The sequence below is a fragment of the Cyprinus carpio genome, chromosome A25 (assembly GCF_018340385.1).
Source record: "Cyprinus carpio isolate SPL01 chromosome A25, ASM1834038v1, whole genome shotgun sequence".
NCBI lineage: Eukaryota > Metazoa > Chordata > Actinopteri > Cypriniformes > Cyprinidae > Cyprinus > Cyprinus carpio.
Window position 1 is genome coordinate 5263994 of NC_056596.1, and position 17086 is coordinate 5281079.

The window sequence follows — 17086 nt, forward strand, 5'->3', positions numbered from 1 at the left end:
ATGTTCAAATCAGAGGTTTAAAATAAAATCTGTCTTATACAGTATTCACAAATCTGAACACATAGAGGGAGTTCAAAATTTGGTGATCTTGTTAAATGTGTAAAGCTCAGGTGGGCAACAATAGCTTCTGATTAAGGCTCTAGATGTATTGTATTTCATCAAATCAGTAATTGCTGAGGAGAGAGGTGTCCACAGATGTTAAAAGCAGGGGATCTTGACAGGCCATTATGCAGGTCGTTAAGATTTGTTTCTGATTACTGAGTAAACACACGACGTGAAAACACTCTCAGCCTTCTACAAAACCTGCTGTGTACTAGTAATTCAAAACGCACTGTAACTGTGACTGCATTTATTCTCCAGGGCATGAGGAATTACAGTACATACTTTCAGGATGAAGTCCTTTATCACATAGAGGAGAAAACATGTATTATTCAGATACATCCATCAGGATCTATCTCTCTCAAGCTGTGAATGAGATCACAAATATTTTATGCTAACAAGCATGTTAGCTAGTTAACCTGCCTAGCAGGTGGTTTGATTTATTTTATTTTCCTCACAATTAACATCATTCAGCCAGTCTAATGACACATTTGTGTGTGCTTATATGAAGGACAATAGCCCTGAATTGCATCAAATTATATTCTTGCTGAGGTTGTAAAGCCTTTGTTTGTAATAAAGCGTCATTTTCTGTGTTTTGTCTTAGGTGAGGTGACAGTTATCATGACGAATGGTTGATAGCTGGGAGCACCTCATGAATAAACAATACAGTTGTTATATCGGCTCGTTTTGAAGGTTGTTTGCAGCTGTAATGTATTGCATAAGGGAATTGCCTGTGGTAAAAAGTGATTTTATGCACACCATTTATAAAATGCTACTCCATGTCAGGTGGTAGCAAGGTAAACTAGAGAGTTTGGTATCTTCTATGCTGATTATAACTGCTAATGTGAGTTACACTAATTCCAATTAAATTTCATCTGAAAAAAGGTCCATTGTCTGTTGTAAATAAGTCAATTTCAAACCAAGCAGCGTTCTGATGGTCAAAGTGGTGAATTCACATGACCATCTGAACCTGATGTGAAATCTGCCTGGGGAAATGTTTTGCCCTCACAAAATTCCAGATCATGTTGATTTTTATTAAAAAGAGCCCCTAAAGAGACATGGAGATGAAAAAAATTGAGATTGGAGGAACATTTATTTTTCAATACTTTTGCATTCTCAAATGCTTTGCATTCCCCCAAGAAATGTAGTGCTTGCTCACAAAAGGTTTTGCGAGTGAATGCAAAGCTTCTCAGACGAACTCAACACAGCATTTTGCGAAATACCACAAACGCATTGAAGATTTTCCTCCCACTTCATATTTTTTTCCATCCCTGTGAGGGATACTTTGAGGGCGAGTAAAACACAGGCTAATTTTAATTTTTGGGTGAACTAAGGCTTTAAGGGCTCCATAGTATTTACATTTTCTGAACTACAATAAATGTGGCCACAGAATTAAACAGCGGGCAAACCTCAACCCCATTGGTTTGTCAACATTTTATTGAAATTGCACAGAACTTCCTTAAGATCAACTGGAAGGGATTCAAAGTGAGTGGCTGTATAATCTAATGAGCTTGTGTAATGTACAAACTCTTGCTTGAAATTCACCATGTAAGAGGTCTGATGCTGTGATATTGCTTTGATTTGCATATTCCCATCCACAACTTTCAAAGACACCCACATGCAGTCAAAAAGACAGATCAGTGGCTGTGTCCTGAACTCAAGGGCATAATGGGTATCATTACGAAGCTGTGGCACAGTCAAGGGTAGGGGCAGTTATTTTACACAATGACTTTCAAAAGAAGTCATAGGACCATAACACAACCTTTAAATCCAAACACAAACAGTCCTTCCTGACAAAAAAGGAAAAAAGCTTTCCTTCTAATGTCAGGAAAAACATCAAGGTCGCTTCTCTGGCAGCAATTCAAGCATAAAAGCAATCAAACTATCATTTACTTCTGAGTGTGGACAGCACAGCTTGAGCCTGCCAATTCGTAAAAAGTTAGTGTTTGTTCTTTAAATGACGTGGGGAACACACACCCATTCATTTATTCGCAACAGTAATGGATAGTGACTCAATCCTGGGCTTTGTTTCATAGCTGAGTCCACATAATGTTTGACAATCAGATTTTACTCATTCGGCACCTCGTGACCAGATCAAATCTGCGGCTTTATAAACACGAAACCTTATTTCGCATGATTAGAGTTCCCTACCACAGAGAAAGCTTTTTCAACAGAGATGCTGTTCAGCTAATTTACCTTTCAGAGCTCAGCGAGATACAAAAAGACTGATTCAGATAACTGTGGTCTCAGTATTTTTTTAAGTGCCATGAGTCACAATAACACTGACGTGCTCAAATTATGTGTAGTTGGTGAAAAGAATGTGAACACGTGATGCAATAACAAGTATTCTTGTGTGCCTTTATATAAATGATGGTTCAACCATAAATGTGTAAAAAGATAGCAGTGGCAAAGTGTTAACTGATTGGCTACACATCAGCATCATACCAGATGCCACAACTGGCCTATATTCATTAAAGGATAGTTCACACAAAAATGAAAATTCTGACATTAATTACTCACCCTAATGTTGTTTCAAACCCGTAAGACCTTCGTTCGTCTTCAGAACACAAATAAAGATATTTTTGATGAAATCCGAGAACTTTCTCACCCTCCGTAGACAGCAATGGAACGGATACATTTTATGGCCCAGAAACGTAGTAAGGACATCGTTAAAATAGTCCATGTGACATCAGTGGTTCAACTGTAATTTTGTGATACTCTCATGAATGGTGACAGAGACTGACGTGGAAGAGACAAATTGTATATGTCAAAAGATAAAGGGAATTTTGATTTCTCAGTTCATGACCCCTTTAATTTGTGTTCCAAATATGAATGAAGGTCTTATGACATGAGGGAGAGTAATAGATGACAGAATTTTCCTTTTTCAGTGAACTATCCCTTTAAGATCTCTGTTCACACCTATAGAAGCGATTTCATAGAGATAAAATCATTGGAAATAGCTAATTAAAAATGAACATTTTCACACTGTGTCAGACATTATGAAGTGACAACCTTGTGGGAAATCTGTGAATTACTCTGCTTAAGGGAGCGATGTGAAAGGAGCTGGAGAACATCTGCTGTAAACCTCCATCTGCTGGTTCACCTCTTTTTGACAATTACCTTATAGGTAAAGTTCACCTAAAAATGATCAATCCAATGTTGTTTTGAACCCCACTGGTGTTCATTATATGGACAAAAGCATTTGAAATATTATTTTAAATATATTTTGTGTACTGCAGAATAAAGGCATACAGGCTTGGACTGATATGAGGGTGAGTAAATTGTGACAGAATTTTTTTTTAAGCATAAAGTGAGTCAGGAAGTGTTTGTGGATGCAGCTTGTTTAACTCTTAGAAGGAAAAACAACATGGTGGACAGGATCACTTTCTTATCCTCTCCCATTCCTGTCCCACATCAATTTAGGTGCAAAATTACCAACAATCTCAACCTTACCTGCAGAGACCACAATGATTTGTCTGAGGCCCACCAGGGAGAGGCAGAGAAGAGAGTGAAAATCAACTTGAATGGAAGTTGAGTTTCTTTTTCCTTCCCTGCCAGCAACAAAACCACCACACTGAAATCAGGACCGGAGACATGCTCTAATTCTTTCTGTCTCCTTGTTTTTAGCCCTCTATCAGCTTGTTTTATGTTCCTTTCAATTCCCTGATTCATGCATTTACAATTCCCCCGCTCAGAGGCACAGGGTGCCCTTGAAAACTTGTGATGAGTCTGTGTACAGTACGCTGATGGAATCCGTCCATGTGTCGTAGAGCAGTGCATCTCTATTCCTCTCTTCAATAGGCTTGGATTAGAAAGCACTCTAAAAAGGATTAGTGCATCTTCCAGCCAGCTAAACTCAGCCCTCAGGCAGGGTTTCGGAAACCCACATGTCCTGAATGAGAAAGGGATATGGAGGAGGTAGAGAGTCAGCAAGTAATAAAGAGACAGTATCTCAGATAATGGCATGAGAAATGAGAGGGTGACGGAAGTGGCGGCAAAACCTTTGCCAGCTCTTAAACACAACTACAGAAGCACATTCCTAGCCTGAAGTCCATTCCATGGTTAAATCTCTAGCTTCAGTTGCCTGGCTGGCACAGAGCAGCGGATGCTAGGGCAGATTTCCAGCATCTCTGATAAGATTCCAGAGGCCCGACAGGCTGACAGGTCTGGGTCACGTGAGGCGAAGGGTTGACTGGAGAGGCAGAGGCTTCGTGCCTAACCGTGTTATTTAGACCTTTGGCTGACAGCCACTTTACACAATCCATCCATCACAGGTGTTATTATAATTAAAGAGAGAAAGGAAGAGGAGGACTTTTAAGGTCTTGTTTATTGATTTAATAAAGCTAACGAGACCTGGATATTGATGTAAAAAAAAAAAAAAAAAAAAACGAAGAGTCTCCAAGCTGACTTCCACCCAATTCCAAAAGATTAGGAATTTAAACACCACAATCAGGACAACAAACAAGCAGGTAAACACTGCATATACATATACATTTCAAGCTTTTCAGAAACATTTACTGATGATTGCCCATTCAAAAGTCAGAGCCAAAATGCTAAGATTCTTGTTGCTAAGGTATTATTAGATCCTAAGATTCTTGGCCAATAGTACAAATCGCTTCTCTTTTAAAAAATAAAATAAAACTAAATAAAACAAAATAGTTTTAAATGCTATAACCAAATCACACTACTGTAATGTATAGTATGACAAATGGATATTCATTTAGAGATCTGCTGTTACATTTTACAGTTTCATTAAATTACTAATGTTATTAAAGATTGATTTTTAGATGACTGCAAAGGTAATCCAAATGTAAAAATAACCTAAATGAGAATAGGTTAATGCATAATTACATTTCAATAAAATATTTATTAAAATATATTACAATTCCATATTCCATAAAATAAAACTCTAAAATAATTAATTTTAACATGTTACAACTGAATCTGAAAAATACTATAATGTATAGTTAAAAATATTATTTATTTAGATGATCTAAAAGAGAAAATGAGAAAATTAGTTATTTAAAAATAAATTTAAATGTAAAATTAAAAATATTCAATTCAATTCAATTAAACATACGTTCATTTGAAACCACTGGTTTGAAAAGCAAATAAAAAAGCCGAATAAAAGTGTATACGAACAAGTACGACCATATTTTTCTCACTAACCCCACAACAGCAAGCACATCACTCACTTATCACAACTACAGCACAAAGTGAGAGTGAGACGTAGAGAGAGACCATTTATGTCATTCCAGCTCTGTCTACGCCAAACCATTTCTACCATTTTTATCTGAATTTGAATAAGCACTTTACTGTCCAACCGTCATTGGCAGAGACTTCATTCCAAATGAACCAGACCCACTGAACATTAGTGTAAAAGCTTCAAATCCTGGAGATGTGGAGTGCTGGACGGAATGGGTTATGGGGGATCTGATTAAAGCAGGTGCATACAATTCTGGCTACGAAAACAAAGTATCATCCATCCTCCTCCGCCCTCTTCAGTAGCTGGATGAGTATCTAACATTAGCATGACGCTTGCTGAAATGACGCAGAGCTTTCAGCTTTCTTACACTGCCTGTGTAGAGTTGGATCAAAGAAATGTAAGCAGCGTTTTGTGAATATTAGCCAACTATTTGTAGTAACAGAGAATATGAAGGACGTATGAAAGAAATGAACTCAAAAAAACATCTTATTATGCCGTTCAATACAGGAAACTGTCTCTCTTTGTCTCTGTTTGCTTCCGTCTCTCTCTCAGTAGATAGGTATTGAAATAGTCTCTTGGTGCCATGTTCTGAGAACGTATCAAAGAACGGCAGCTGTCTTTGGATCAGCGTATCATTCTGAGCACCTGGTCGATGTCCCGTAGGAAAGAAAATGAGATCTATTTAATATGAGATCTCAATTGTTTCTCCTAGATAGAAATGAAGTGCAGATGGAGATGCATCCTCTGCTTTTTCCGTTTTTTCTCCTGAGAAAAAGACTCTCATATGTGTTTCCTCTAGAGCTGAAGCTGAGCTGGTTGATAAAGCAAGTCTGGCTGGTTAAGTTAGTTTTTTGACAGAATAATTTAAGTTCTTTTCGGCTATATCAGGAAAAAATGCCACAAAACGCAACCCCAGAGGGTTAAAGGGAAAGCTAGTTCACCCAAAAATGAAAATTCTGTCATCAATTACTCTCCCTCATGTCGTTCCAAACCCGTAAGACCTTCGTTCATCGAGTCCATACCAAAATACAAGGGTTCACACAAAACAAGGGAGTCTGCTTTCAGCTATTAAGCCGCCCGCAGTTGGAATCAGCTTCCATAAGACATCAGATGTGCTAAAACATTAGCCACACTTAAATCCAGACTCAAAACTCATCTGTTAAGCTGTGCATTAATTGAATGAGCAATGTGCTACGTCCGAACTGAATGCACTGTATTTTATGTATAATCATTTTCTATTTTTAACTGTTTTAAATTCATTTTAAATCAATTTTAAAATCATTTTAAATTACTTGTTTTATTATTGTGATTATTTTGTAGATTATTTTACTTCCTTTTATGTAAAGCACTTTGAATTACCATTGTGTATGAAATGTGCTATATAAATAAACTTGCCTTGTCTTTTATTCAGCACCTTCAAATAATCCTCACGGTTTCCACAAACATATGTAGCGGCACAACTGTTTTACACATTGATAATAATAAGAAATGTTTCTTGAGCACAAAATCAGCACATTATAATAATTTCTGAAGGATCATGTGATGGTGAAGCTTGGAGCAATGATGCTGAAAATTGCATTCATAGCAATAAATTCAATTGCATATTAATAATATTAAATTAGAAAAGTTATTTAAACTTGTAATAATATTTCACAGTATCACACAAATAAATTCTGATTCTTTCAACATTAAAAAAAAAATCTTACTGACTCCAAACTTTTGAACAGGAGTGTATACATCCAATATCAACTGATACAGTAATAAATATGAGCCGATATTGTATTTTGCATCCCTACTTAAAAAGGAACTGAATGTGTTAATGATGAAAGAATATTAAATTTTTTTATTCCTTTTATTCTTATCTTGAGGGATTTTAGGACAATCATTAAGGACAACAAAAGCAGAGTTATAAAGTGTTCATACAAGTCTGATGGTGACCGAAAATGTGTAAGTTCATTTATAAAGAGACTGCAGAGAAAAATACAGAGCCAGACTGAAAGCTTTTTTTTTTCAGGGACAAAACATATAAATAAAAAAATAAATATAAAATAAGTGGTCTAAAAGCTGTACTACCCCTCAATCATCCAGACAAAAGTGAAAAGCCTCTGCTTCTAAAAGCACTGGCAGCCATCTGTGCATAAAAGCCATGAAGCCAACAATTACTCTTTAGTGTGGACACCGATGCCTGTGTCAATAATTAGGCTATATAGAAAAATGTGTTTTTGTCTTCAAAAGATGCATGAATGCTTAACCTGGCAACACTGGCACCATCTCTCATTTAACCCTCTGGGGCCTGAGGGTGTTTTGTGGGCCTAGAGAAGTTTTGACATGCCCTGATATTTGTGTTTTTTTTCAGTTGCTTATAAACACATAAATGGCTAAAGTCTAATAACACTGTAATCAGCACAAACTGGACTACAATAATATGTGAGCAGCATGTATGTACATGATTGTGTTTTTGAAAAAGCGACGTTTATGCGTGGTTAGTGAAAAACGAAAATTTTGAAGTCACTGAAATAAGGTCATAAAACACCTAGAGAACATTCAGAATCAGAATCATTTGTTCACAAGACTTTTGAGAACAGATTTTGAAGCCTAGAGCTTTTGCTTCAAAATGATGTGAAAATCATCTTGATTACTCGCTCACAGAAAACAATATATTTATTTAAATTTTTTAAGACACTTTTTGTGTAGAAAAGGTATATGCGAGAAGGCGTCAACTATTATGCTTAATGCTGTGATTCCCACCTGAGAAGACAAAAGCCCGCATAATGAGCTGCATAATGAGCCTTTTAGCCAGGTGTGTGACAGAGAGAAGAGTTACAAGAAAGACTCAGAGGACAAAATATATATTTTTTAACTACATTATTAACATTATTGTGATGGTCACTGATACTAGTACTAATTTATAGAAAAAAAGAACACAATTACCACATAGCACACATATTATCAGTGATATTTACAGCTTACTTGATACATTTACACCTCAGAGGATCCCGGGTATAACATATTCAAAATACTTACACCAGAGTAGATATTGATGAACAGAAGCTTAGTTACATTCATAAACACAAGCATGCTTTGTATGTAGGCCTATACAATATATATAGTTATAAACATATGTGGCTATATTCGTGAAAAGAGAATGGCCTATCTCAGTAAAGTTTTGTCTAATCATTCTTACTGACATTAGGCTAGCAACAATATTTTTTTATATCGTATTGCTGTTTATGTTATATAACATAAAAGGAAAAAAAAAACATCCTGGCATGGTGAGACATTTAGATGCTGTGAATGAAAACTATAATGTTTCACTTGATTATAAATAAGTCAGGAATTATAGTTTGAAAAAAGTCTAACAAGTAAAATGTGTACAGGTTATGTGAAAACTAATACAAGTAGGATAATAAAAAAAAAGAAATAGTAATCTCTGCTTGATCAAGCCACTGCATCAATAATCCAAAGCTTCTTGAGGTGAATTCTTTCTTATTTGTCACAGCGAGTCTTTTCTGCTGTGAATTCAGTCTCATTCCTCTCAGCACAAAGTGCAAAGTAAAATGTAAAAAACTCGATGCTTTGTTTGTTGTTATGGGGCGTTTACCCGCCGTGAGCTTCACGTGGAACATTTGAATGTCAATAATGCGTTCAGCGTGTGGGCGTGGTCGCATTAGATATAATGAAGGGAGACGTGAAAGACTGGACATCACGGGCATATGGATTACGTTACACAGAATAATGTTTTCGAAAGACCTGCTTTAGTTTAAAATTACACTTCAAGCTTTTACAGATATCTCTCTCATGTCTCTGTGTTGAATTTTAGTTACGGTTCATTTTAAACACGTTTCTAAATGAAGATCACCGCAGACCAAGGCTGCAGACAGCGCACCCTGTTTGTTTTCTTTATTTTAATGCACAAAGTTTTGTTGATTATTAAAAAAAAAAAAAAATTAGAACCTGTACAGATTCTTACTGATGTATTGCTCTTACCTGTATGATCAAAACTGAAAGTGTAATTTAAGTTCTTTTTGATATATCAGGAGAAGATTCCACAAAACGCATATTAGCGTTAGTCTGCCCCAGAGGGTTAATAACAGCTAAACGACTCATCACTCTGCTCCCTACAACACACTAAATATCTCCAATTCATCTCATGATCAGGTTTTACAGAGGACTCACAGAAGTAAAAACGAGGCCAACAACATATAACTCTTTTAAAAAACAAAAATTTGTTGAGAATCCATAATGTGCCTTTCATCTGTATGGAATAAATCCTTCTGATGTAATCTGCTTTCTATGAGACCACCTCAACATTTCAGCTATTGACACAGTCATGCATATTGCTTCTCATTTCATGGACTCGACCGATTCTGTTATGGATAATGATCTTGACAGCCAAAGTGTTCAAGATGTACTGCTCTTCCTGTGCACCGGGTTGCCGAGGTGTGGGGATGAATTCCCCCTACTTTCCTCCTCTGACTGAGCATGATATGTGTGTGTCTGGACACTGAGACAGTGACGAATGCTTGTTACGGCTCCACTGTTGCCACAAAGTGACTGTCACACTTTAAGTAGCTGCTGAGGGTATAAGCAGGAGTGAAGACTGTAACTTCTGCATGTTAGTAGCTGAGTGAGGCGCTCCAACACGACTGTGGCATTGTTAACAGATTCCTTAAAGAAGATTTGCTTCTGCAACTTTGTAAGCTGCACTGTTCTGGGGAGATACTGAATTTGGGGTATTTCCTTTCCATCCTCCTGCTGCTCCGAGATTTTGAACAGGAAAGGAAAATAAAACAAGAGAAAGTAGCAGAGAAAAAGAGCTCTGGCAGGAAGCCCAGAGTGCAAGAGATTTGAAGCAAATACCCCTGACGGCGGAGCGATGTGCTGCTGGGAGATTTCAGGGAGGAGGGATGAAGAAACGGTCTGGAGGATAAAGGGGTGGGATGGGTCTACCCTCCATTATGGCTGATCAAGTGATGCTTAATAGCCATAAGTCTATCAAAAAGGAAGAGTAAACATCCAAATGTCTTCAGTGCACTAAATTAAATCTAAGCTGATTTACGGAGAGAGTGGAAAATAAGACAGAGGACAGATATATTATAGATTGTCCATCTCTAAATAGTGCTCAAAATGCTCTTCAAACATAATGATGGAAAAAATGGAAAGTGCCGTGGAGAGCGAAAGACGAGAGAGAGGTCACTGGTTCTTTGATTTCAATTGTGCTACAGCAGGTAAATGATTGCTGCTACTTGATAGACATAGAGACAAAAAGAAAAACAGACAGAAGTGAAAGTCCAAGTAAGTGCTCCCTATGGAGAAACTGAAGGCAGTTATGAGATTTCCTCTAAAATGCATTTTGCATGAGTATTTAACAGCCGTTGGTGCACATCTCTGAACACCAGGTGCTTCGCTGACTGCATTAAACCCACCATACAATGCGGCTCCAAACCATTTATATCCCCAACAAAACATTAAGCGCTGGAGTTACTTGCTGTAGATCACAGCTTAAATCAGTGCACCAAAGAGGAGAGAAGCAGATGCAACACCTAGCGAGCTGCATACCTTGTTCCAACGCAGCCAAAATGCAATCTAGGTAGGTGGCACGCTAGGTTTTCAAACACAGCCAGAGTTAGCAGTACGCATGTTTACACAAGACAGATTCTGGCTCTCATTACCTGAAAGAACCTCTAAAACATTTACAACCAAAGAGCTTCTGCAATATGGCATGCTTGTTGCAGTCTGACAGATTTGGCAACCCTGCTGTGGATGCAATGATTGGAACGGCAAAGAAAAAGACAGGAGAGAAAGAGAGAGAAATCTGTACCTGTTGTCATTTAGCTGTGTGTATCTGGGCTGAGGGTCTGGATCTCTGTCATTCACATCATAACTGGCATCGGGATCTTAAAATAAAACAGAAAATAAACCGAAAGGATTATATTGCAACACCCAAGCAATTTCTTCTTGCATTGCTTGTATGCACACCTACTTAGATGACATTTGTAGGCATTTGAGACAAATTTGAATATTTAAATTAGAGATTATGCAAAACTACATATTTTAATAATCAAGTACTTAGTATATAATCAGGCTAATTCAGGGTCATGTCCACTGCACTGATATGTTTCTTAAGGAGTGAACTGTCTGCTTATTTGAATTCAATTTGTAGAGATGGTTAAGGTGAAATGCTACCACCCCCTGAGACACCTGAAGCAAGAACAATTTAAGCAGAAAGTATTATGGGAAAGAATTTACAATAAGGCTTAACATAAATGTTTGGTATCCCCAAATATCTCATGAAGCCAATGTGAAGACTCTAATATCTATGCAAACCGAGGTAAGTTTTCACAATCCTGACTGTATTACTGAAACCACATTTCTACTGTGCAAAGTACAACAGAAAATTATCTATTTGTGAATCAGTACATTAAGAATTCAGTGAACCAGAAATGTGCAAAATTACATGTTAGTAAAACTGACTAGTAAGTGGGCCATCTGAATGACTCATCAATGTTAATGAAGCCCTGTATAATTAGACTGATTTAGGGTCATGTCCACCAATCACAGATCAAATGCTTTCTTACGAGCTGCTCATATAATTTGTATTGAGACAGAGTGCAATGACATGAAACAGAATGTTTCATCAGAATGTGACGCAATGGCCAAAGATGTCCATCTGCCTGTGCTGAAAAATGAGTTATTAAAAATAGCACTGACTGCACAGCCTTTCTAATACATAACGCTCACTATGCTATGACATAAATTTATCATCAAAGGCAAATTCGTTTGAACAAGCGGTGTTTTGATGGCTGTAGCAGCAATGCTTTAAATGACATGAATTTAACAAGATGCAGCTTTACAGATAAAGAGTTGATAAGATTATTTAATGTTGAAGCCTCTTAGGGTTATTTGAACAAAATACAGTAAAAACAGTTGTAAAATAACCATTTTCTATTTTCGTATATTTTAAAATATAATTTATTCCTGAGATGCAAAGCAGAATTTTCAGCATCATTACTCCAGTCTTCAGTGACACATAATCTTTCAGAAATCATTCTAATATGCTAATTTGGTGCTCAAGAAACATTTCTTACTATCAATGCTGAAATCAATTGTGCTGCTTAATATTTTTGAGAAAATCGTGATCATTTCTTTTTCAGGATGCTTGATGAATAGAAAGTTCAAAAGAACAGCATTTGATGCATCTTTGCTGAATAAAAATATCTTACTCGCCACAAACTTTTGATATGCAGTATATTAATAAAGTAAATAATTGTTCACTCTTCAAAATGTTTTCTGTACAGTCTGTAAAAAAGGATGGCTCACATAGTTTCTAGCTAGATCAGGGTGATCTTTCTCAATGCCGTCATCTAGAATGGTCACGACCACTCCTCTTCCTGTGAAGCCCTGGGCCCAGGCCTCCTTCACATTCAGGTCTCCATGACTGGGATTGTACTGCAAGAAAATAGTTTTTAACCATTAGTCAGATGCTACATGCTAGTTCACTGGAGGCAGACAAAACAAGAAATTATTCTTCAGTTCTTTTATTTCTCTTCAGCAAAGGCAAATGTTGGACTCTGTAAAGCTTCTGTGTGGCACAACAGAACATGTGCCCTTCGAGCCATTCTGGAAAGGGAGAGTTAACAGAGTCTTTGACCAAGACCTCCCAGTAGGGGAAAGCCCACCTGCAGGACTTCACACACACTTATTTTTTTTTTACCCTTGCTACTGAGAGAGGCCCAGCCGCAGGAGCTAATGCTAATGAAAGATGACTGCTCACACAGTCACACACTTTCTCCTCCCAGATGGCAGCCCAGTTCCCAACAAGGTGTGGAAACTCATTTCTTTTAACCCGACAGCTTTTTCCCCAGCGAAGTTCTTGTCCTATCTCCTTCTCTCGCTCCATTTCTTTTCCTCACACTTTGCTTTATTCTCAATGCCATCTGTTAAAATGGCACAGCAGAATGTTTCCTTCAGTGTTGAAAGATGAGCATTAAACGTAAATGTGGAAATTGGGTGCAGAAACACATTGAAAAACTTCAATTGGCACATCTTCAGATAATTGCCCCCTTCACAACCTTCTCTCCCCCTGACAAGAAGCATAAAAATAAGCAGACAGAATCAAATTGCTCATCGTTCTGTGTTGCTTCTTCAGAGTAAACAACTTAAAAAGCATTCATTCCCTTGTCAACAATGATACAATCTCCATTTTCTAGTATAAAAATACAAAGCGCTTGCGTTTCGGGTAATGTTTGACAGTAACACGTACAGATGTGGCTGAAAAGAGGTTGTGAAGAAGCCGAAACTTTAACAGATTAGTATGCTAATGGAGAACGCCAGCTCTCGCATTTGTTTTGTCATGGCTGGCCTAGGATGCTCTTTGGTCGTTGGTTCATGCATTAATATGTTTTGGACTAGCGCTCACGCTCTGAATACAGAATAGAGCTTTAAAAGCAGTTACGCAAACAAACACTTGAAGACACACCGATGTGAGCGAGTATTCATGCATACACCCACACATCGTAATTATTTTGTGTAAGTTTTGTATGAACTCAGTGAGTCAGACTCATTCTGAATCTGTCATCACTTAATAAAATGATTTAAAAAGATTTGACAAAGGTTAATATGTTGTTGTGTCATCTCTGTCGGTGAACGTGACCGTCAATACATCAGCTCACTTCACTTTTGGGTGTTCTCTGTGTGTGCAGGTCACAGGACTTACCTGAATAACAGATATTTATAAATTCATGGCTTATTTACGCAAGTTTCATTTGACAACAACATTTGCAACTCATTTCACATCTGTGATGTATTTCAGAGTGAAATAGAAGATTCTGCAGGAAATAATGTAGGACAGGACCGAGCTGCAACCTCCCGCTCTCTCTCGTGAAGCCAACAAGGAAGTGACTTAAACTGCAATTCATCGACTGGCAGCTTGAGGCTGGCTGCAAAAGGGAGTCAGTCCCATAGACTCCCCATGTTAAAATGCCCAACTTCAGCAGAAAAAAAAACATGTGTTACTAGCCTGGTTCAAAAAATTATTTTGGTCTATATTGCTAATTTTGCCCTTCATGACAACTGTGAGGGGGGTGAATTTTTTTATAACTCATCCGTTTAAATTATATTAAGTTCTGCATAATTAAGGGCGTGGCCACTTGAGTGACAGGTGGATTGCCACTGCTGACACTGCCATCACACTAGGTGGGCGTGGCTTCAGCAACCAGCTCCTGCCTTTTTGCGATTATTTTTTTTCGATTATCCGGGAGAGTCGCGCGCTGACGCGCTCCCACACTTTGAGCTTCAAAAACGCTCTTCAGGAGTCTACGGGTGACATCACGGACACTACGTCCATGTTTTTATACAGTCTATGGGCAGGACATGTGTTGTCCACTGTGATTTGATAGGATATAAACACACTAGTCTGTAATACTATTGGACTTTATCTGACTTCTTTTTATTCCTATGAAAAAAAAAAAAAAAAAAAAAAAAAAAAAAATATATATATGAAAAAAAATTCTTAATTGCTATTAAAACAATATATAGGGTTATTTTGGATTCCCTAAAAAAATATAATGTGTGTTCATTTGACAAATATTAAATTATTTGTCTTTATCTTCACTACCATTCAAATATTTGGAGTTGTTAAGATTTTGCTTTTAAAATAAGTCTTTTAGGCTCACCAAAGCTGCATTTATTGATCATTCTAGTCTTCAGTGTCAAATGAGCCTTCAGAAAACATTGTAATATGTCTTTACTGTGCAAGTCAATTTTGATCAATTTACTGCAAAAAAAAAATAAAAAATCTTACTGACTTTAGAACAGTTGTGTATAATAAAGTTATCTATTATTTCTAGTGTGGTCACAAATCTGACTTACAGCCTAATTTGCATTATAGAAAATTAAAACTTTCATGCATACAATTAATCATAAATGACCTCTTTTGATTAGTTTACAGTCATTTAATTGCTAAATTCCTCAAACAAACACAGTATAGTGCAAGATTATACCCAGACTGTTCACCCAAAAAGTAATATTTTGATTTTTTCCACTTTTAATTCTATAAACTGGAGTCCATTGCTGTCTTGGATCCCATTGGCTTTCACTGTATGGGCAATAACAGTTTTAAATACTTAAGTGCTTTGTACAAAGAAAATCACACATATTTGAAACAACATGAAAGTGAATAAACAATGACAGAATTTTCAGTTTTGAGTGAACTAACATTAAAATCTTTCAATATTAATTTATAAGTCATTCAATATTCAGTTAACTTTAACGTAGCTTGTTACACTAGAAACTAGAGGAAGCTGAGAAGGTCCTCTTTTGAACTCCTTGGTTGTTTTTGCCAATCAGATCCACCCAGTAGCCTTGGTTAGGTCAGAAAAGTTGTTTCAGAGGCTTAGAAGGTTTATAAATTGTGATGAAAAATAGAGAAAAACATTTCTGTCATCTAGAATAACATGCATGGATGTATCATCCACAGTAAGAAGCGGACATTTAATAACCAAGTAAAAAAGGATCTATTTTGATGGTGTGTCGTTTTGAGACCGTAAGCACACAGAATACTGTTTATATATTTCAAAACAGACGTGGGGGATTTAGAGCGGGAAAGAATCAGAGAGAATGTTAAAGCTCACAGATCAAGGGCGGACTCCGTTTTACCGCACAAGCACTTTAGACACGTTGCATTCAAAAGCTCAATGTACAACCACAATATAAATACATACAGTAGCTTTTCACATACCAGGTACCACTGCTGGGAGAATTTTGGATCTGTGGGTTCAATATGAATGTCTCTCTTGTGTCTTCGCTTGGCAATCTGCTGCTCTGCCCAAATCACCTGAAAATAACAGACACACAGATTATAGAGGCAATATCTCAGATGACACACCTACATCCTTGTAAATCACTCTCATCTCTATTTTCACCTTTAACTAGGGATGTACGTGCCTTCTGCACAGCTTGTCCTCACTCTAAAAATACCCACATTTCACACACAATGTTCTTTTCGATCTGCTGTGTTTTATGGCATTTCATTAGGTATGTGTATGTGTGTATGAAAGAAAGAAAGAAAAAGAAATAAATATCTTTAATAATATTATCTAATAATGATAATATCTCCTAGACAGCAAGCTGTAGTTTATTCTGAAAATGGCATCTCAATATTTATTCTCTAGATCTACAAAGACTCCAAATCTGCATTGAAAAGTGAGAGTATATATGAACTCATTTCTCATCCAATTCTTCCAAACTCTCTTTGCACTTTGATGCACTTTTACTGTATGTTGATGACTGACTCATTTGTAGCTATTTTTATATCTAAGGGAATTTTAGTTGGAACATCTGAGACAAACACTTACATGAAACAGCACTTAGAGCTGCATTAAGTCTATTGATCTCTCAAAGATCAACCTCTGGGCAATAAAAAAAATGTCCTCTGGGCAGTGTTTTGTGTGATGAGATGGACACGGCTAACATACAGCGAATAGACATTAACATTCGCATCTGATGTATTAGCAGTGCAGGCTGAAATCTAATCAGGGACCAGAGATTTATGGACGTATGAAGTGCTTTCTGCAAAACAATTGTTTTAAATGAGCTTAAAGGTCCACACCTCATCTTCATCATTCACATTATTCATTACAATCTTTACAAGGGGACGACCAGAGAGCCTACTGATTAAATCAATTAACTCTTGCATCTTCTCATTTTTATGTCAATTCTATCAGCTTCTCAAAAAAACAAACAAAACAACAACAAGAACAAAAATCCCTCAGATCCTTCAGG

At 37.0% G+C, this 17086-nt stretch overlaps 1 protein-coding gene and 1 long non-coding RNA gene across 4 annotated transcripts in view; one reads left to right on the forward strand and one right to left on the reverse strand.

The window, feature by feature from the left end:
• Positions 1-17086, reverse strand: part of LOC122134158 (furin-1-like) — a 99639-nt gene that overhangs the window by 19567 nt on the left and 62986 nt on the right. For all 3 annotated transcript variants that reach the window (XM_042715131.1, XM_042715132.1, XM_042715133.1), the window contains 3 exons: positions 16044-16139; positions 12626-12754; positions 11127-11203 (listed from right to left, as the gene is read on the reverse strand). In XM_042715131.1, coding sequence (XP_042571065.1) covers positions 11127-11203; positions 12626-12754; positions 16044-16139 — 302 coding nt within the window. The remainder of the gene's footprint in view (positions 1-11126; positions 11204-12625; positions 12755-16043; positions 16140-17086) is intronic.
• On the forward strand, positions 3150-3759 carry LOC122135555. Its single transcript, XR_006153593.1, has 3 exons — positions 3150-3226; positions 3339-3371; positions 3523-3759. It is a non-coding gene; the product is annotated as an uncharacterized LOC122135555 (long non-coding RNA).